The sequence below is a fragment of the Coptis chinensis genome, chromosome 4 (genome assembly GCF_015680905.1).
Source record: "Coptis chinensis isolate HL-2020 chromosome 4, ASM1568090v1, whole genome shotgun sequence".
NCBI lineage: Eukaryota > Viridiplantae > Streptophyta > Magnoliopsida > Ranunculales > Ranunculaceae > Coptis > Coptis chinensis.
In genome coordinates, this window is record NC_141459.1 from 741,167 (window position 1) to 760,461 (window position 19,295).

At 37.3% G+C, this 19,295-nt stretch overlaps 3 protein-coding genes across 6 annotated transcripts; 2 read left to right on the plus strand and 1 right to left on the minus strand.

Annotated features, from left to right (window-relative positions):
• The first annotated feature begins 8,921 nt into the window (after nucleotides 1–8,921).
• On the plus strand, nucleotides 8,922–13,588 carry LOC147500982 (nitrate reductase [NADH] 2-like). The gene is given in 5 exon segments (XM_086606010.1): nucleotides 8,922–9,993; nucleotides 10,181–10,321; nucleotides 11,384–11,616; nucleotides 12,141–12,929; nucleotides 12,931–13,588. Coding segments are annotated over 5 exon segments (2,685 nt in total). The 5' UTR covers nucleotides 8,922–9,020; the 3' UTR covers nucleotides 13,480–13,588.
• Nucleotides 13,589–13,800: 212 nt separating this feature from the next.
• On the minus strand, nucleotides 13,801–14,984 carry LOC147500983 (U-box domain-containing protein 1-like). Its single transcript, XM_086606016.1, has one exon. It carries the CDS (start codon nucleotides 14,916–14,918, stop codon nucleotides 13,941–13,943), a length of 978 nt encoding a protein of 325 aa, XP_086462142.1. The 5' UTR covers nucleotides 14,919–14,984; the 3' UTR covers nucleotides 13,801–13,940.
• Nucleotides 14,985–16,866: 1,882 nt separating this feature from the next.
• LOC147500984 (uncharacterized) lies at nucleotides 16,867–19,073 on the plus strand. Of its 4 annotated transcripts, none has more exons than XM_086606011.1 (2): nucleotides 16,867–17,132; nucleotides 17,790–19,073. In XM_086606011.1, the coding sequence occupies exon 2, from the start codon at nucleotides 17,806–17,808 to the stop codon at nucleotides 18,823–18,825; it is 1,020 nt and encodes a 339-aa protein (XP_086462137.1). In that variant the 5' UTR covers nucleotides 16,867–17,132; nucleotides 17,790–17,805; the 3' UTR covers nucleotides 18,826–19,073. The 4 variants fall into 4 exon arrangements, with proteins under 4 accessions (XP_086462137.1, XP_086462141.1, XP_086462138.1 ...); XM_086606015.1 differs by having other exon boundaries at nucleotides 16,908–17,132; nucleotides 17,794–19,073; XM_086606012.1 differs by lacking the exon at nucleotides 16,867–17,132 and adding an exon at nucleotides 17,286–17,417.
• The last annotated feature ends 222 nt before the right edge of the window (nucleotides 19,074–19,295 follow it).

Below are 19,295 nucleotides of genomic sequence, written 5' to 3' on the forward strand. Positions count from 1 at the left end.
TTGGTTCGATTTCTAATTGTTTGATACTTCATTATTCCTCGGGTCTGTTATATGGTTTTTGTTTTTACATTGGATTGATTATTAGCATTTCATGATATGCATTGTGAGTATTTAGATGGTTGAAACTTGAAATCATCATATTTCGTTAGAGAACAGCTAATTGCTACCTTTTAATGTCATGTAAATTGAGTTGTAAATGAATATTCCATGGATTATGACTAAATCCTCATTGTCCAATTAAGTTACTGGATATTTGAATTTACTGCCCTATGATAAAAAAACAAAACTTGGCTGAAACGTCAATGATCGATCAACTTTGTGAAGGCAATATGTGTATGGAAATTTTTGATCATTTTTGGAATCATATGGAACAAATAGCGTGCAGTAAGGACCACACACCGCATAACTAGAAGAGGCAGGGGGTGTAAACTGGGGGCAATGGCTCTTGGGTGATGCATGAGTCACTTTGGTTTCGGGGTTGCGCAGGCTCTCTCGACACCGTACACTGAAACCAGCCCTTTACCATTTTGATTGGCCATTGGTCACTTCCATTCGCCACTTCCCATCATTCACCAGCTCTTCAGCTTGACTCTTGTACCTTTCTACATTACAAGTTTTAACCATTTCCAAATTCCAACAACTGTTTCTTAATTGTATAAATAATTGTGATTAATCTAACCAAACAATCTTAATTAACGAAAAGCAAGAACGAATCTTCATCTAATTTATGCATGTTGGAAGACTAAACAATCAAAGAATATTGCTCGAGAAGGCTATAAGCTAAGAATTTCAATTTATGGGAAGCCGCAACCATTGAAATGTCAGTGTGGAGCTGTCGTCCCCTGTGAACAATGCACATATAGTGCACGTATAAAACTAACATAAGTTAAATGATGCAAAAACTAGATAGAAGCACGTTACATTTGAAGCCTGTATGCCCATACTCTGATGAGAAAGATATATAACACTTTGACTAGTTATAAAACCTCAACTTTTATGAATGACAACACACATATGTTCTTCACATAAGTCCTACGCTTTCTCTGAGGTCTCTTAATTTTACCATCATATCTGCCTATTGTCTATTATCTGTTATCTATTTATTTTTCCATTTCTATTTTTCCATTTTCATTTTCATTTTCATTTTCATTTTCATTCATTATTCCAATTCCCATTCCTATATATATATATACACACTAAAAACAGAGTGCACTATTGGGAGATTTTCCTCTCCTTATTCATTATCTAATATCAAAGAGTTCTAGCACTATTGGGAACATCAAAAGTTTTCCTATGCTCCTAGTTCATTATCTAATATCAAAGAAAATATTTAGTTATTTTTTAGAGTCTACCATGCCACTTCGTGGCTCATCTTAAATATGCGTCAAAGAGTTTTAGTATGCTATGCTACATAGATCTTTATTTGATGGTACGAATATATAACTCTTCTTCCCATATTAGACATTTTTTTTTCTTCCCATATTAGACATTTAGTGTAATGGAGAATGAAAGGCACCACGCTCCTAAAAATTCTCCAAATTCAACTGAGAAAGAGTGATAATCTTGGGATGAACGAAGAACTTTCTTCTCATTCTAGGTTGCAAAACTAGTGACACCTTAAAATCAAGTACTGTATATTACATATCTAATGCATTGTCCTAGTGAACAAAATAGAGCTCAACTGCACGAGTATGCTCTTGAACCACGAAAGCTCATTTATTAGATCTCAGCTACTATTGTCGTTGGCACAATATCTAAATAAGCCAAATTTGGTTTGATGAATTGCTACCTAAGAGTATATTTAGGAGATACTATATCCTAGCATCAAATATTAAATTTTCAATAATTTGGTGTTTTTCATTTTTAGGAGAGACACATGTTGATGAAAACATTAAAAAAACATCAAATCAAACACCAAATCGGTGAAAATTTGGTGTTTGCTTTGGTAATGTATTAAATCTCTCTCGCGGCTTTGGATAAACCGCACGGTTTTGCGAACACCGCGTGGGCTTTGGTGTTAATTTGGGTCTCTGTCTGGTAGTGTTTCAAACACCTAATTTTAATGTGTCGTGATTTACCGAAAACCGCGTGGGCTTGGATTTGGTCTCTTACGCGGTTTTGTGAAAAAGTCGTCAAAAAAAAAAAAAAAAAAAAAAAAAAATATATATATATATATATATATATATATATATATATATATATATATATATTTTGGTTTCTTTAATTAATTACTTATATTTTAATGAAGAATGAAAAACACTAATATTCCTAAAAAATTTCCAAATTCAGCTGAGAAAGAGTGATAATCTTGGGATGAATGAAAACTCTTCTTTTGGATTCTTGGTTTTTGAATATATGGGTAAGCTAAGGGTTAACGAGTATTACCTCCAGATGGGAAATTACACACTTTTTGAGAGATCCTAATTTCCCATCTAGTTGGGGGATCTAGTGTGGTGTTTGTGGGGTGTTTTGGGATCATCATGAAAGCACATTTGTTAGATCTCAAGTGCCCCTTGGCACAATTAATACCTAAATAAGTCAAATTTGGGTTTATGAATTATTACCTAACAAAGAAGACTTTGTGAGAAATTTTCCAAAATGAGTGTTAACGTGACGAAAAAACACATCCAATGTTAGGTGTTTGTGTGATGTGATTAATTACTTATATCTAGTTAACGAAATAGAACAAAACAAACACTTAAAATTCTCTAATAGCTTGATAAAGGGCATAATGTTGGGATGAATGAAAATTACACCATTCTTGGTTGCAAAATTAGTGACATCTTTAAAATTTTACTATATATAATTATAAATTATTGTATCTCCATGAATATAAATGGAAAATTACACACTTTTTGGGAGAAAAATTTCCCAAAAAGTTCAATTTTAACAAGTAATCCTAATTTAATTTTTTATATATAATATCTACTGTCTTTAGCTAATGAACACATAAAGCTCGACTGCACGAATGACGCCAAAATTTGCTTTTGGATCATGAAAGCACATTTGTTAGATCTCAAGTGCCACTGTCCTCGGCGCAATTAATACCTAAATAAGTCAAATTTGGGTTTGTGAGAAATTTTCCAAAATGAGTATTAACGTGACGAAAAAACACATCCAATGTTAGGTGTTTGTGTGATGTGATTAATTACTTATATCTAGTTAACGAAATAGAACAAAAGAAACACTTAAAGAATAGCGACATAAGTGCATATTTGACCAGATTAAACCTTTAGTAATAGAGAATGAAAAACAAGTTTCCTTTGGATTTCTCCCTTATAGCCGTTACCTAAATTGCTCAATTGTGTCCACACCCCCAAAACTGACTTGACGGAGGCTCCTAAAAATTCTCCAAATTCATTTGAGAAAGTGATAATCTTGGGATGAATGAAAAACTGTTCTTCCCATTCTTAGTTGCAAAACTAGTAACATCTTAAAATCAAGAACTATTTACTAACACATACAAATAATCATGTCATGAAGAACAAAAATACAAGTTAGTATATACACCATATGAAATTAATATTACCCAGCCAAGTCTTGGTTCAAGGAAAATGGAAGAAAAAAAAGCTCTTTTGTGGAATCTATAATATCTAGTTTGTTTTGTAAACACTAGGAAACATAAAAATGGAAAACAGATTCTTCAAAGTGCTAGATAGCAATGGAAAACAACTCATTGTTTAAAAAAGAAAAAAAATGCTTTCTTTTCTCATCTATTCATGGTATTTTTTCATTCTTCTCACTCACTACCAATGTGACGTGAATTTGGGTTTCACATCGTTAATTGAGTCCTATATTTGTATCTTGTCATTAGGATGCATTATATTTAGCTTTTATTGCTATTTTCAAATTATTTAGCATATGGGTATTTTGTGGTTATTATTAATTCTAAATTTAGAGTGTTTTATTTGTTTTAGAAGTTGTTTTACTATATAAAGAGTTGTAGGGTTTGGCCATAGTTAGTTTTTGGAGATTGAATTAAATTAGTTTTATTGAGAATTCGTGGAATTTGTTTAATTGCAATTGCAATTGCATCACAATGGTTGAATTCTCCTCAATATAGACAGCTAAACTCTATTTATCTTTTGTTGAAATAGTTATAACTAGAGATATTCCACCATTAACTTTGCAGGTAGAAAAGGAAGTCGAGGGTGTTAGGAAGTTGTGAGTTTCAACTTTGAGAAAATTACGTGGAGTGCAATCCAATTAAGTGAATTCTTGCTAAATAAATTTCAGTCATATACTTTCCAGAAATATGTTTTCCATAAGAAATACTTAAATAGAAATTTGAGAACCAAATACAGCCCAAATATACAATCTACCTTGGGACCAACCCAATAGAATGCCAAGTCTTAGTTTTCTTAATCCAACTTCAGTTCAATTTACTCATTTGAGTCAATGCCAAAACAGATGACTGGTTACAATTTATTTATTTATTTATTTATTTATTTTTTTTTAAGTGGAAATTTTATTAATAATGATAACGAAGTTTTAATTTGACAAGTCAATGCCAATGGCAAATCAGATGATTAACTTTTGGTTACTCTTTCATCCTCGTGTTTTTTTCCCCTGTTTTGTTTTTTCACCCACCTGAAAATTCCCAAACCCTACCAATTTTATTAATCAACACATGCATGCCTCCCTCGCACCAACCGTAGATCAATATATCCGTGAATAAAATTTTATTGAACAAATAACTAATTTTACAAATAATTGGGACAAGCGTGAAACAAAAGGTCAAATAAGTCCTTTATGAATAGCAAATCCTATCATTCTAAAACAAACTCGTTAGAACCAGGTTGTCATAATGTTATCGTCCCATAACTTTCTGAAGTCTCTTGAAGAACTTAACAGATTGTTGTTTCAAAAAACCGAAAGTGTCGAAACTAAATTGAATGAAACAATGTTGGTTAGCCCTAGCCTTTCCATGTTTCCTCATGTTTCTCTGTCATTTGCTTTCTCTTTAGTTTGCTTCTCCCACCTCAAAGTCACTATTCTCCAATCCTACCAACGGAGAGACTCCAGTTACATTAACACATGCATGTTTTCCCTCAGACCAATTGTAAATCAAGACATCCGCAGGCCAAAGTATCAATCTGCCCTCATTTGATCAGTGAGAAAGTTAACAAGAACTTCTTTCTTCACTTGTACTCCGCCCTCCAAAATCCATCACACAAAATGTCTCTAACATGATCATGTCGGTATTTAAAACCCGAAAAATGTCTACAATGTACTACATGGTCCCTATAAACATCTAATATACTTTTTTTGCATACAGGGCAAAGACCACCATCAGGGTACAGAGGAATTATAAGACGGTACCGGAGAATGACACAATACTCCACCTGTGACATACGCTGTCCAAGTCCCTCAATCGGAATAGTAAGTAGAAAATCTTTTGTATGTTCCGACTGCAAGCATCCTATGACTGCTTTCTGACGAGTAGACAACTCAAACTCCCTCTCAAGACTAACAACAATCTTACCGTAGAAAGTTTCTGCTAAAACTTTTTGTAGTTTTGAGGGGACGGTAACATTCACAGCCAGAGAATCAAGGTCAAAATCGGGAAAACAGAGACGCAATGCACTTGTAGCATCAAGGATCTCACCCATAGGCACTGAACCACAACTCCTAAGATCAAATGTGGTTATGAAGCTCTAAAGTCTGAAAACGGGAGGCCACAAAAACAAAAGCATAAACATCAAATGTGCAATAGATACCTAACCCGCCAAGGCATAATGGAAGCATCGCTAAACGCCACTACAAATCCCCAAAGCCAGGACCATCAGAAACTATAATACCCTACATAACCATGCGAAGGTGCTGATAAAAAATCTTAGCTGCATCCCTAAAAAATGATGGTGGACAAGTGTGAATCGCAAAGACCAACTTGGAGAGCCCAACACAAGCTCGTAAAAGTGCTAACTCACACTGTGGATCCTCCAATACAGCTAAACGGTCCATCGAAATCATAACCTTTTCAACACGCTTGCGAGCAAGGCTCATGACAAAAGAAGAATCAATGTTGACTGCCCCTCCAAGCAACCTGACTCCCCTCTGAGGACGGGATAAATCTGAAGGAAAGAGATCATGAGTGGAACGACGTGGATCTAGTGATGGCCAAAATATCTTAGTCTTAGCCACATTAAAAACCAACCCATAAGAAGGTCCTTCTTCCTGAATCATACGCAGAGCTGTCACCACCTGTTTTGTATCCCCAATCAGAGTCCCGTCATCTAAGTACCAAGCCTGGAGAAATAACTTACAACTGGATTAGATTTGTAGGATCAGAGGGTGCAACACAAGTGCAAAGAGGAGGGGACCCAAATGATCACCTTGCTGACCCCAGAAGCAGACCATATGTAATCATCCCCCAAGTATAATCTCGCAGGCTGACAATACAAATACTCGACCCAAAGAGCAATAGCGGGGCAACGAATGCGAACCTCTCTCAACATAGTAGTCCAATCAACTATGGTAAAGGCATTCTGAAAATCTACTAGCAACATAGAAAAAGATGTATTGTCACCGTTAGCATATACCATGCGATTGATAGCATGCAAAATCGCCTCTGCTCTACCAGGGACACCAACCCCATATTGAAAATTCTGCAAGTGCCCCACCGCATCTTTGGAAACTCCTTTCATTGCAATCTTGGAAACAAGACGTCATCAAACCATACCCACGACTATTGGACGAATGCTATTATCCGGCTTAAGGAGTGAGGTAAGCGGAGCACTCGCTACGAATTCCGCTAACGGCTGTGGACATCGTTCATGTAACCAAAGATTCACTATATGAGTCAAGGCATCTAACAAGTCAGACGATATAGCTGCTGCAGCACCACTCATGACATCTAACAAATGCTAAGCCTGAAAACCATCACGACCACAAGAAATGCCTTTCATAAACGACTTAATGCATGACAATAATATGTCTCTTTCTACCAATAAGGGGGTCTCAACAAGAAGAATAGTTGGTCTCACAAGTGGTTGTCGTATCAGGTGTTTCTCCTTTAATGCATGTACAGTCTCTGCAGTATTAGATGCAATTCCTGATGATGAAAACACTTTTACCGCTGCAGCAAAATGTCCATCAGCAATTTTTTGTAAGCATCGACGCACATTCTTGGTGGGGAAGGATTTCGTGGTTGAGTATTTAATCTTTTCTTGTTCCATTTGCATGGTGGTATTTGTCAACCGTCATATTTGAGTTTTTGGGAGCATATAGAAGAAGCTTGACAAGTATTTGCTTTAATGGTCTCATCAGCCCGTTCAAAGTTCAACCATATACATAGAAGAGAATCTGCTTTACCAATGGGGTAGCACGCAGGAGAAAAAAATATGTGGAACCTATTGTTTGACAAAACCTTGTACGTAGCAACCCCACCTTGTGGGGATGTTGCCTGCTGCATTTCTATGTAGAGATTTGCGTGTATCTTTAAGCTAGCTAATGGCAGCAATAGTGCAATACTCACCACATAAAAGAGATCGAGACGCTCATCCAGTCATCCTCATGGCATAACTCAAAATCACAGTATGCATGTCTAAACTGTAAAATATTGTTCTTGGTTCAGCCAAAAGCCCAAAACATATATTCTAACCATTTCGGTACTTCTCATAAAGATTATATGATCTCGTATTGGAATTTACATTATTACATTTGCAGTTTTGAATTTTCGGCATTATATAAGTTGATGTTAAGAAGTGAGTGACATTTGGTAAAAATAGATAGAGGTTGAACCTCCCCTAGCCTCTAATTTAAATGTGCGCAGATTAACGATCATTTTGTTAATTAAGTGATAATCGATGCGAGCAGCTTGTTGATGAAGACGATCATACTATCTACTACAATGACAATATCCATAGAATAATTTACCTCAACATAAGGATGTAAATGGGGCAGATTGGGGGCGGGTTTGCCTTCCTCCATACCCGCCCCACTCTCCATTAACCAACTTAACAAAACAAAATAAAAAAATTATTTATACTCATCTAAATAAATTATTTTTCGCCTATAATTATACACTTTATGAATTTGGCATTAGCTGATTAGTCTAATGGAAATATAATTATAGTTTTAAGAATGAGGTATTAAGTTTGATTTTTACTATTGCAATAGTTTTACAAATATGCATAATATATAGAAGTTAAATACACTATATATCTAAAATACTTTAAAGATTACCCCTCTTATCTACAGTGGGGCAATAGTATTTTATTATTTTTTTAATGTATCTCTTGGTTACTTGGTCATTTGTTATTTGCCCATCTATTTTTTGATATTTCTAAAATACTTTAAAGATTACGCCTCTTATCTACAGTGGGGCAATAGTATTTTATTATTTTTTTAATGTATCTCTTGGTTACTTGGTCATTTGTTATTTGCCCATCTATTTTTTGATATTTACCTAATTTATCCTATTTAAAAGAGAGAGAGAACAGTTGTTAGGCATAAAAGAGAGAAAGATATGGTTGGATGAAGAGAGGAAAAAAAAACGTGCATAGCACGTACACCATTCTAGTATACTTAATTGGGGCAAGGTCGGATAGGAAACCTCATTCCTCGTACCGCCCCCATCCCCGTTTGCAAGGAGTTGGAGATTTCTCATACCTGCCCCATTAGGGTCGGGTCTCCATGGATCCTCGTCCCATGGGTATTTTTTCCATCCCTACCTCAACATCCATAAAAATGATTTTGAGTGGTGGATATTTTCCTTCTATTGGCTGTAGGACAAGTGGCATACACAAAACCATGGACTCTGGTTCCCGCTTGAGCTCATATAGCTACAGCTACGCTCGGCGGCTAACTATTTTGTCTTTCCTTAAATTTCAAACGTAAGCGAGAAATCTGTGGGTCACTGGGCCCTACACCAACATTGCTCACGTTTCAATCCCACGCGCCTTATATAAGCTTCCCCACTTTCCAAGCTCCTCGCCAGAAGAACAACAGAGAACGTACAAGAAAAAACAGACACATCCTAATTTTCTCCTTTTTTCTTCTCTATCTATCAGTCTCTCATGGCGGCTTCCGTCGATAACCGGCAATACATACTCCATGAACAGAAATCCATACGGTCTAACTCGCCGTTTCGAGGTTGTAACTTTGTGTCGTCCAAAACACAGCAAGTAGCTATACAAGATGACTATGGTTCCTCAAGTGAAGATGATGATGAAGGCGATAAATATTGGACAGATTTACGCAAACTGAATAGCGAAGTCGAACCATCTATTCTAGACCCGAAAGATGAAGGAACTGCTGATAATTGGATTGAGCGTAACCCGTCATTGATACGACTTACTGGCAAGCATCCATTCAACTGTGAGCCACCTTTGAATCGACTTATGCACCATGGGTTCATCACACCGGTTCCTCTTCATTACGTAAGGAATCACGGTCCAGTTCCGAAAGGAAAATGGAAAGAATGGAAAGTTGAGGTATGTGGACTAGTTAAACGTCCAATGAAAATCAGTATGGAACAACTTGTTAATGAGTTTACTTCTCATGAGTTTCCAGTTACACTTGTTTGTGCTGGAAATCGTCGTAAAGAGCAAAATATGGTGAAAAAGACTATTGGTTTTAATTGGGGTGCTGCTGGTGTTTCAACATCAGTATGGCGAGGGGTGAGATTGCGCGATGTACTTAAACGTTGTGGTATTCTTCGTCGAGGAAAAGGCGCATTTAATGTGTGCTTTGAAGGTGCTGAAGATCTACCCGGCGGTGGTGGATCGAAATATGGTACAAGCTTGAAGAAGGAAGTTGCAATGGATTCATCAAGAGATGTTATATTAGCTTATATGCAGAATGGCGAGCTTTTACAACCAGATCATGGTTTCCCAGTAAGGATGATAATTCCTGGATTTATTGGTGGGAGAATGGTTAAATGGTTGTCAAGAATCATAGTTACTACAGAGGAATCACAAAATTACTATCACTTCAAGGATAATCGAGTACTCCCTTCCCATGTCGACCCTGAGCTGGCAAACTCTGAAGGTAAGAGCTAATACATACCTTCATAGTTCAATGTATAGTGGGTACTTTTACAGTTTACTGACAAAGAAGACGCGTACGTACACTTTTTTTTAGTAGGATACGGAATATTGCACACTCCCTTCCAGTAAAAGTACCATATTCATTCCTGATTCTTATTACAGTAGACTGAAGTACTGAATCTGTGCAGCTTGGTGGTACAAGCCAGAATACATTATCAACGAACTGAACATAAATTCAGTAATCACGACACCATGTCACGAAGAGATCTTACCGATTAATTCAGCAACGACACAAATGCCCTACACATTGAAGGGATATGCATATTCTGGTGAGTGATTCTTATTCATTTGCATTGGGAATCTTTTAATTGGTGGAATCTGTTTTTAATCATCAATTATTTGATGGTAAAAGCTAGATTCCATAGACTACACAACTTTTATTTAATGAGCCTATTAGAGTTTGGTTTGGTGATCAATTAGCACTTTTCACTGTCGCAACTTAGTTATTTATGTGGAATTTTTGGTGTCAACAACTGGAGTTGTTGTTTGTTTCTCACTATTTTTGTTCCGATTTTATTGACTGAATACTCACAACAACAATTTTTACTTGGTCAAACTGTCAAAGACACTTTATCCCAGAGCAATTTATTGAAAACAGCAAACAATTCACCCTAGAAGGCTAGAATAGTGGAGATTTTCTTGTTTAATCTAAATTCAATAAACAATTCATCCTAGTAAACAGCTATCAAACAATTCAGTGTATATGTCGAGGCTACAACGCGTTCTAGAGTAGCATGGACGTCTATATATATATTGGAAATTCCTGTGCAGCAATGTGGCTTAACAAAACTATTGCAAAATGTTTACATCATAAAATAATAATAAAAAATGTATATTCCAAAATCCAAAGAACAATTCAGTACAATACGCTGGGCAGTTGCTAAAGAGTTTCCGTTGCCATGCTATTGCAAAAAATAGCATGGAATATATTGCTTACGACATGCTGCTTACAATGAATTCTTTGGAAATTGTACTGTACAATCAATCAAAAGAGTTGCTTCTTTGTGGTCTGGACATCATCCTTAGAGCATCTCTAGGTGTCAATTTGCCTATACCATTCAGAATTTCGGCCTAGATCGAGTTGGTTATTGTTTGAGGATGCTTGTTTTCAAACTTGGCCTCAAACATGATACTTGATGCCTCCACCACCTAGAGATGCTCTTAATAGCACTGAATTCAAGTTCTGCCAGTTTTTATCACTATCTTTAAAGTTTAAACCATGCATGAGAAGGAAAGTCTGGGTCGAGTGGTCGACTTAACTATAACAGCCTTTGTTGTCTAATTAAGCACTTTGTTTTTTAGTAACTTAATTTTCTCTTCTACATGCGTAGGTGGAGGCAAGAAGGTGACACGTGTGGAAGTGACCTTGGACAATGGAGAAACATGGTTGGTCAGTACACTGGACCATCCAGAAAAGCCCAGTAGATATGGCAAGTACTGGTGCTGGTGTTTCTGGTCCCTTGAAGTTGAAGTTCTTGACTTAATAGGTGCCAAAGAAATTGCTGTTCGTGCTTGGGATGAGACACAAAACACACAACCAGAGAAGCTAACCTGGAATGTCATGGTAACTTCTTTTAGCCAACTATCTCTTAGTTTGTTCCTATCTCCTAATTATTGCCTTGTTTGCAGTGATCTCGTTGACATTTCATTTGGAGCCAAATATTCAATAAATGTTGGGGGTAGCAGTAACATTTTAAAAACGTATGCACGCCATTGTTCCATAATATGGTCTCATTTGGAAAGCAACTTTCACATCCCTTTCACCCTACAATCTTTTGCTTTAGACCACACAAGGGATAATTATGTTCATTGGTAGCCATTCACTTCCATTTTAGTTCATCAGCAAACTTTTTTGGTTACATGATCATATCTCTATGTAGCTAGCTTTTTCATGTGGTCCTAAACATTGATTTGGATGGCCAAGCTTCATGTGGTCCTAAACATTGATTTGGATGGCCAGGCTTCATTTCAAACTTTTCAACTTTTTAGTTGTTCCTGTGGGATATTCTTGCTAATTAGCGGCTTGGGCGCTTTATTAATGTGAGCTTCAAGTAGGTTAACATGCATGATAATTTGTTTAATGTGCAGGGTATGATGAATAATTGTTGGTTCCGAGTAAAGAAAAACATGTGTAAGCCACACAAAGGAGAAATTGGCCTAGTGTTCGAGCACCCGACTCAGCCTGGAAACCACTCCGGTGGGTGGATGGCTCGGTTAAAGGATCTTGAATCATCGGAGGCACAAAGTAGCTTAAAGAAGAGTATTTCATCCCCATTCATGAATACATCCGCAAGAATGTATTCCACATATGAGGTGAAGAAGCACAATTCAGCCGAATCAGCTTGGATCATTGTTCATGGCTATGTTTACGATTGCACTCCATTCCTAAAAGACCATCCTGGTGGCATTGATAGTATCCTTATCAATGCAGGGTCTGATTGTACTGAAGAATTCGACGCAATTCACTCTGACAAAGCCAAGAATATGCTTGAAAGCTACCGAATAGGTGAATTGATCAACACAGGCAATACGTCTGATTCATCCGCATCAACCACACCTAACAGCTCAGTCCATGGTGCTTCCAGTCTGACTCACTTGGCTCCTATAAATGAACTCGCAATAGCCAGATCAACTCCACAAGCTTTAATACCACGTGAAAAAATCCAATGCAAACTCGTATCAAAGATCTCACTCTCTCATGACGTGCGTCTCTTCAAGTTTGCATTACCGTCTCCAGATCAAGTACTTGGGCTACCAGTAGGGAAACATATATTCCTTTGTGCAACCATAAACAGTAAGTTATGCATGAGAGCATACACACCGACCAGCTTCATCGACGTACTAGGCTATGTTGAACTGGTGATCAAGATATACTACAGAGGGAGTACATTCTAAGTTTCCAAATGGCGGCCTGATGTCACAATACTTGGATTTACTTCCATTGGGTGCTACAATCGATGTTAAAGGCCCATTAGGCCACATAGAGTATACTGGCCGTGGTAACTTCACAGTCCATGGGAAGAACAAGTTTGGTAAGAAACTTGCAATGGTTGCAGGTGGAACTGGAATCACACCTATTTACCAAGTGATGCAAGCAATCATGAAAGACCCCGAAGATAATACAGAGATGTACGTTGTGTATGCCAATCGTACAGAAGATGATATATTGTTGAGAGAAGAATTGGACTCTTGGGCGAAACATTACAGTGAGAGGTTGAAAGTGTGGTATGTAGTGGGTGAGAGCCAGGAAGGGTGGAAGTACAGTGTAGGACGCATAACAGAAGGTATATTGAGAGAACATATTCCTCTAGGATCCAGTGATACACTAGCATTGGCTTGTGGGCCGCCGGCAATGATCCAGTTTGCAGTGACGCCCAACTTGGAAAAGATGAATTACGATGTGAAGAACTCCTTATTGGTGTTCTAATTGTAAATTTGTAATATTAAAGCCCTTGCAATACAATTGGAAATTGTACTGTAAAACGTTCACAGCTTGATTGGTGAATATTAGCAGCTAGTGTTCATTGTTGGTTGTATTCTTTTCTTCAGAAGTACTGGTATTTGAAATGTACATACGTTCTAAACTCTGTATTGACTATTCAGTTCATATCTTTAGCTACATACACTGGAAAAGAACAAAAAGAATAGTGTTGTATATGAAGTCCTCACCACAGTAATTATTATTGTGATTGTTATTATTTTCTGGAATTGAGCAGAGGCACGCGCATAGGAAATAAAAAAACGCTCAGACAATCAAAGATCCATTTACTGTGCTTTCAAATTAAATTAAGAAATCCATACAGACACTCCATAAAGTCATTAAAGTGTCCTTTTATTTTCGTAATTAGTGCTTTCTAGAGGCGAGTGTTAAAACTGCTTAATCCTAGATCACCAGTGGTAGTACTCAGGATCTGGCTCCAAATAAGTATCCAAATCAGCATCCATCATTTTCTTCATCAACTGAATTGCTTTTTCTCTGGCCATAGCGGAGCCTCTGACTGAAATATCTGCCAGCATGGAAGAGAACTCTGGTAGCCTCGCAGCATCTCTCATACACCCTTCACTCTCGTCAAACAAACGCAGGAGAACATCTGCCGCGCCCTCCTTGCTCAACATGCATCTTCTGCCTAAAACATCGACCAACAAACTCACAACGCCTTCCTTGTCTCTAATTTCATTCATTCCTTCCTCATACCGTGCTAGAAGGCCCATGATAGCAAGTGCACTTCCAGCTAGATCTTCGCTGTCATTACTTTCCACTATCTGAATCAGGACTGGTACAACACCTGCCCAGACGGCAAGGGTACAATTCCCATGGAACTGTACAAGCTCGGAAAGGGAACTAAGGAGGTGATGTGAAGCAGGACACCGCGGTTCTCCAAGCACTTTTACTAGTGCTTGAATTGTACCTGTCACCCCGAACCGAGCTTTGTTCTTATTCAACATGGACAAACTGCAAATCAAAGATGCCGCGAACTTGCCAGATTCTGGTGAAGTTGGAGCTAGAATGATGGAGTTTAGGTGATATATGGTCTCCATATCAGCAAGTACATGCTTGAGATTATTGTTCAAGGACAAGTTGAAGAGGATACAAAGAGAGAGAGTTTGAACCGTCGACGATGAAGATCTCGAAAGACCGACTAAAGTAGCAATAGCTCCACCTATCTGTGCAAGTAAGTTCCGGTTTGGAGGGCTAACTTTGGTAAGAGAAGCTAAAGTCCGAAGTGCTTTGCGTTGAGCTTCACGAGAATCTGATTGAGCTTCAGCTAAACATTGTGTAAAAGTTTCTAAAAGCTTCTCAGACATTTTTTTTTTCCCTTTCTTGTTGGTGTAATCAATTTCAGTACCAGACATATAAGTATTCATATGTATGTAAATGGACTTTTAGATGGTTACAATGTTCGTAAGCATTGAAATGACCTCCAAAATTGTGTTGATAATTGAATTATTACAGACACTAGCTGTCTGCTGTCTTTCATGTAGTCGTATTTATAAAACCATTAAGTATACATTTTTGGGTGGTCGCATTGTACATTTTGATTCATCAATTAAGAGTTAACAATTGAAGTTGAAGATTGACAATTAAAACCACTGATAAAGTTGAAGATTGACTCTAATAAAATGGTTAAGATTGAGATACAGTATTAGAATTAGATAATGGCATTGTTCAACTTCGTTTTAGTTATGAAAGGCAACCTAGGAATGTGTTTTAGTTAACTATTGTAGTCGTTGTCTTGTTTGGATGTCATCTTATTTATGTATCTTTTAATGTGTTTTTGTTTTTCAATTCCTTCATATGTATCTTTGAATGGATTTTTTTGTTCTGTTGTTTTGGTGGACTCATTTTCCTGCATTCTGCTATCCAGGCATAGGCATGTATTGGTACAAATACAAGCCCATTCTGAAATATTTTACATGACTATTTTTTTTAACAGGGAGAAACAACAATATTTCGGTTTGATTTCAAGAGTCATCTTATCTTCTCAAATGTGTAGAGAAGTTTGAACTACTTGAGACCTGAAAGCTTAAGCCTGCAACATTTTATTACTGATATAAACATACAGTAGCATTGTAGCTTCAGCGTCATTTTGAATTGAGAAGTCCCTGATGAACTGATTGTTTATCCTAAGTGACTTTGTAGATAACAAGAACCTCGTGATTTTCTACGCACAGAGTCTGATATTCTTCTGAAAGTAGTTTCGTCACAGCAACCGTACGTGTAGCAACCAGGGGAGAAATCTACCAATTCGCAACCACCTAGCTGCCCACCTAGCTGCCCAGCTTCTAGTCGGATCCATCACAGAAATGATCCCAGTAAAATTAGAGGTGGTGCAATCTCCAATGACTTTCATGCTCTTTGTCCATGTCAAAAAAAAATGGGCAATTTTCACACCCTGATCCCCTAAATTGATAATTTAAGTCTTGACAAGCCCTAAAGTTCATATGTTCTTGTCCAAAGCTAGTTGGAATATGCACCACGTTACTCATATATCTCTCTCGCCTAAACAACACACAAACAAAGTGAGTTTGGTGGAAAGAGGAATAAAGGAACATTATACTCCACACTTGTGTCAGCTCTCCTCCAAACTTCCCAAGTCCTAAATAAATTATTCCCCTTCCCACTCTTTTCTTCTCACTTCTCACACGTCACATAAAAAGATATTGAACTTTTTTACCTAATTATCACAAAACTAGTTTTTTTAGTTTTTTTGGATGAAAAAACAATATAGGGACTAAAAAATTTTTTTCACTAATAAACATTTTTAGCATCAAATTAGAGACCAAACTTTTAAATTTTTTTCCCACTCTTTTCTTCTCATGTGGGGTTTTTACATGACCAATCTATTTTCTTCTTATCTATCTAGTTTAGTTTTAGGAAATAATTCAAATTAATTTTGACATAGTAATTTTTTTTTTTTCGGTCAAATTGTACCAAACTTTTAATTTTTGTGGATATACTTTGATAAGAAAATTAATTTCTATAGTATATAACATATATATAAGTAACTTGTAAATTATGAAACACCATGTGAGAAATTTAGACTACATGTATAACTAGTCTCCACATTGCAAAAATTAAAAAATTTGGTCTCCAAGAAAAAAAAAATTTAGTCCCTATATTATCAAAACTTATAAAATTCGATACCATTTTTAATCGTTTTTCGTAATTATTACAACTACATTCCTATCTGTGGAGAAGTGGAGACAGTAAAACTGGGCTGGGCTGCCCTCAAACCATAGATTGAACCCACACCTAAAATTGGGCCTTAAAATAATTAGAGCACCCAAAGAAGTGATTTCTGTGTCTACTTTTATAACCCACGTGATCTTCACAGAAAAATAAAGGGGCTAAAAAAATAAGTCGTAACTTTGATGACTACACCACTCCCCCGATAAATCCTCACCACCACTCCGCCGATAAATAAAATATATTCTTTCTCTCTCCTCATTTCAATGCTTTGTCTTTTTATTTCTTTCTTTCTTTCATCCCATTTTTTCTATCTTCTCATTTTAAACTAAAAATCCCGGCACGTATCTCGAGGACATCTCTTATCTTCTCTTCTCCTCATCATCACCCTCGTATGTTTCTTTCTTTCTTTCATTTAAAGATTGATTTTTTTTTATTTTTCTGACTCGTTTGATTTTAAAAATAATAAATTTGAGATTGCCCATGTGTTTGTGATTGTTTATATATATATTTTTTCCATGGAATCTTGTGGGCATTTTTGTAAGGTCCATTTAATCATCAAAATTCAACTGTTTGTTTATTATAGCGTGTTAAAATGGGTCTCTTTTTATATGTGTTTGAGTTTGTGAAACATTTGTTTGTTTGTTTTGGGGATCTGTATTGCTAATCTTGTCTAGGTAAGACTTAATTTTACTCAGAATTTTAGTTTTAGTTAATTGGATGTTTGTTATTAATGTTTGGATGTGTTGTGAATAGAGGCAAATGTGTAAGCTTTTCTTAGTTAGAATTTGAATGAGAATAGGGTGTGATTGGCTCTACCCTGGAAAACTTGGCTAATTTCAAGGTTAGCCTGAATGGTTTGGAGTTGGATTTCATTAATGTTTAAGAAAGACTGGTTTGATTGTTTTGTTATATGCTTCATTGTTGCTTGATTGGTTGTACCTGAATCTGCTATCACATTTCGTGTGTCGAATTATTAATTTAGTTTTCTTCATGCATTTGTTTTAAAATCCTAGGTCTTACAGTGATTTTTGTGTTACTGTCTTTAGCCAGGTTCCCTTGAAAATGAAGACTGGTAGGCGAGTGCACCGTAGATATGTTTCTCGTCAGTGTAGATCAACTCCATACCAATTACCGTCTTGCAATTGTCAGGTCCTCGACAAGGATGTACACCTGAAGAAGTGCACTAAAGCTTTAGAGAAAGCCGACTGGGAAGATGCAACATGTTCAGTGTGTCTAGAGTACCCCCATAATGCAGTTCTCCTCCTTTGCTCTTCACATGACAAAGGTTGTCGCCCCTATATGTGCGCTACCAGCTATCGATATTCCAATTGTCTTGATCAGTATGAGAAGGCCTACAAAAAAGAAGCACCTGCTTACCAGGGACAACCATGGCATGGATCAGCAGACTACTCAGTTGCTGGTTCTGATTGGCCTGCTAAGAAGTGCGAAGGCTTGGAGTTAGCATGCCCCCTCTGTCGAGGGCAGGTGAAGGGATGGACAGTGGTTGAAGCTGCTCGCAAGTATCTTAATGCCAAGAAGAGAACCTGCATGCAGGATAAATGCTCATTTGCCGGGACATACAAACAACTCAGGAAGCATGTAAAACAGGAGCATCCTTCAGCTCGGCCACGGGAATTGGACCCTATATTGGAACAGAAATGGGAAACCCTCGAAGACGAGAGAGCCCGAGATGATGCAATCAGCACTATAAGATCATCAATGCCAGGAGCAATGGTCCTTGGAGATTATGTGATAGAAAGGAATCATCACTACTCTGATTCGGATGATGAAGAAGATGATGAGTATGATGAGAGTTATGAGATGGACAATGTTGGACACAATTTTATGAATGTTGTTCTATTATTCGAAGCTTTTGGAGCACGTAGGACCAATCGTATGAATGCACGCCTGAGGCGTGAGAGGGGTTACCACCAGCCATCAGATGAAGTGGTTCGCCGAAGAATGTCTCTCGACACAACTGTTTTTGAAGAAGGTGAGGATGCATCTTCTCTCAGTCACCACAGAGGGAGAGTAGTTGATTCTGGGCGGCAAGTGAGGAGGCAGCAGAGAAGTCAGCAGTGACATTGTGTCAAGAAGGGACAGCGAAATAAGAGGTGTGACTTGAGACAGAACATAGGATGAATTGAAGTGGAATGTTTTCGTCTTATGTTGTCAAAAGGTTGTGCTGCATGGTTCCCTTAGGTTTGTTCATGTGCAGTAGTCATGTTACAGGGGTTGCGAAGGAGGAACCCCAAGCAATTGCTTATCGATTTCGTCCTCTTATTCACTGTAATTGTTTCGTAGTATTATAAATTGCATTGATGAGGAAATGTATTTACTTCGTTAGTATCCTCCATTTATTTTTATTTTTATTCTTTGGAAGAATTGCAATCAATAGCTTCCAGACCCCCCCAACCCAAGATTCCTCGGTCCCCTGTTGTGATTGTTGGCCCAGTGATATCTCTTCATCTTTCTCTCTACGTGATTTATCCCAGTCAGCCGCTTTGCAAGGCGAATGGTTAGCTCCTTATCATCAGAATTTTTCTTCTTTG

Excerpts from the sequence above, each read along its gene's own strand:
- LOC147500984 (XM_086606011.1), top strand. The coding sequence starts at position 17,806 with ATGAAGACTGGTAGGCGAGTGCACCGTAGATATGTTTCTCGTCAGTGT.
- LOC147500983 (XM_086606016.1), bottom strand. The coding sequence starts at position 14,918 with ATGAATACTTATATGTCTGGTACTGAAATTGATTACACCAACAAGAAA.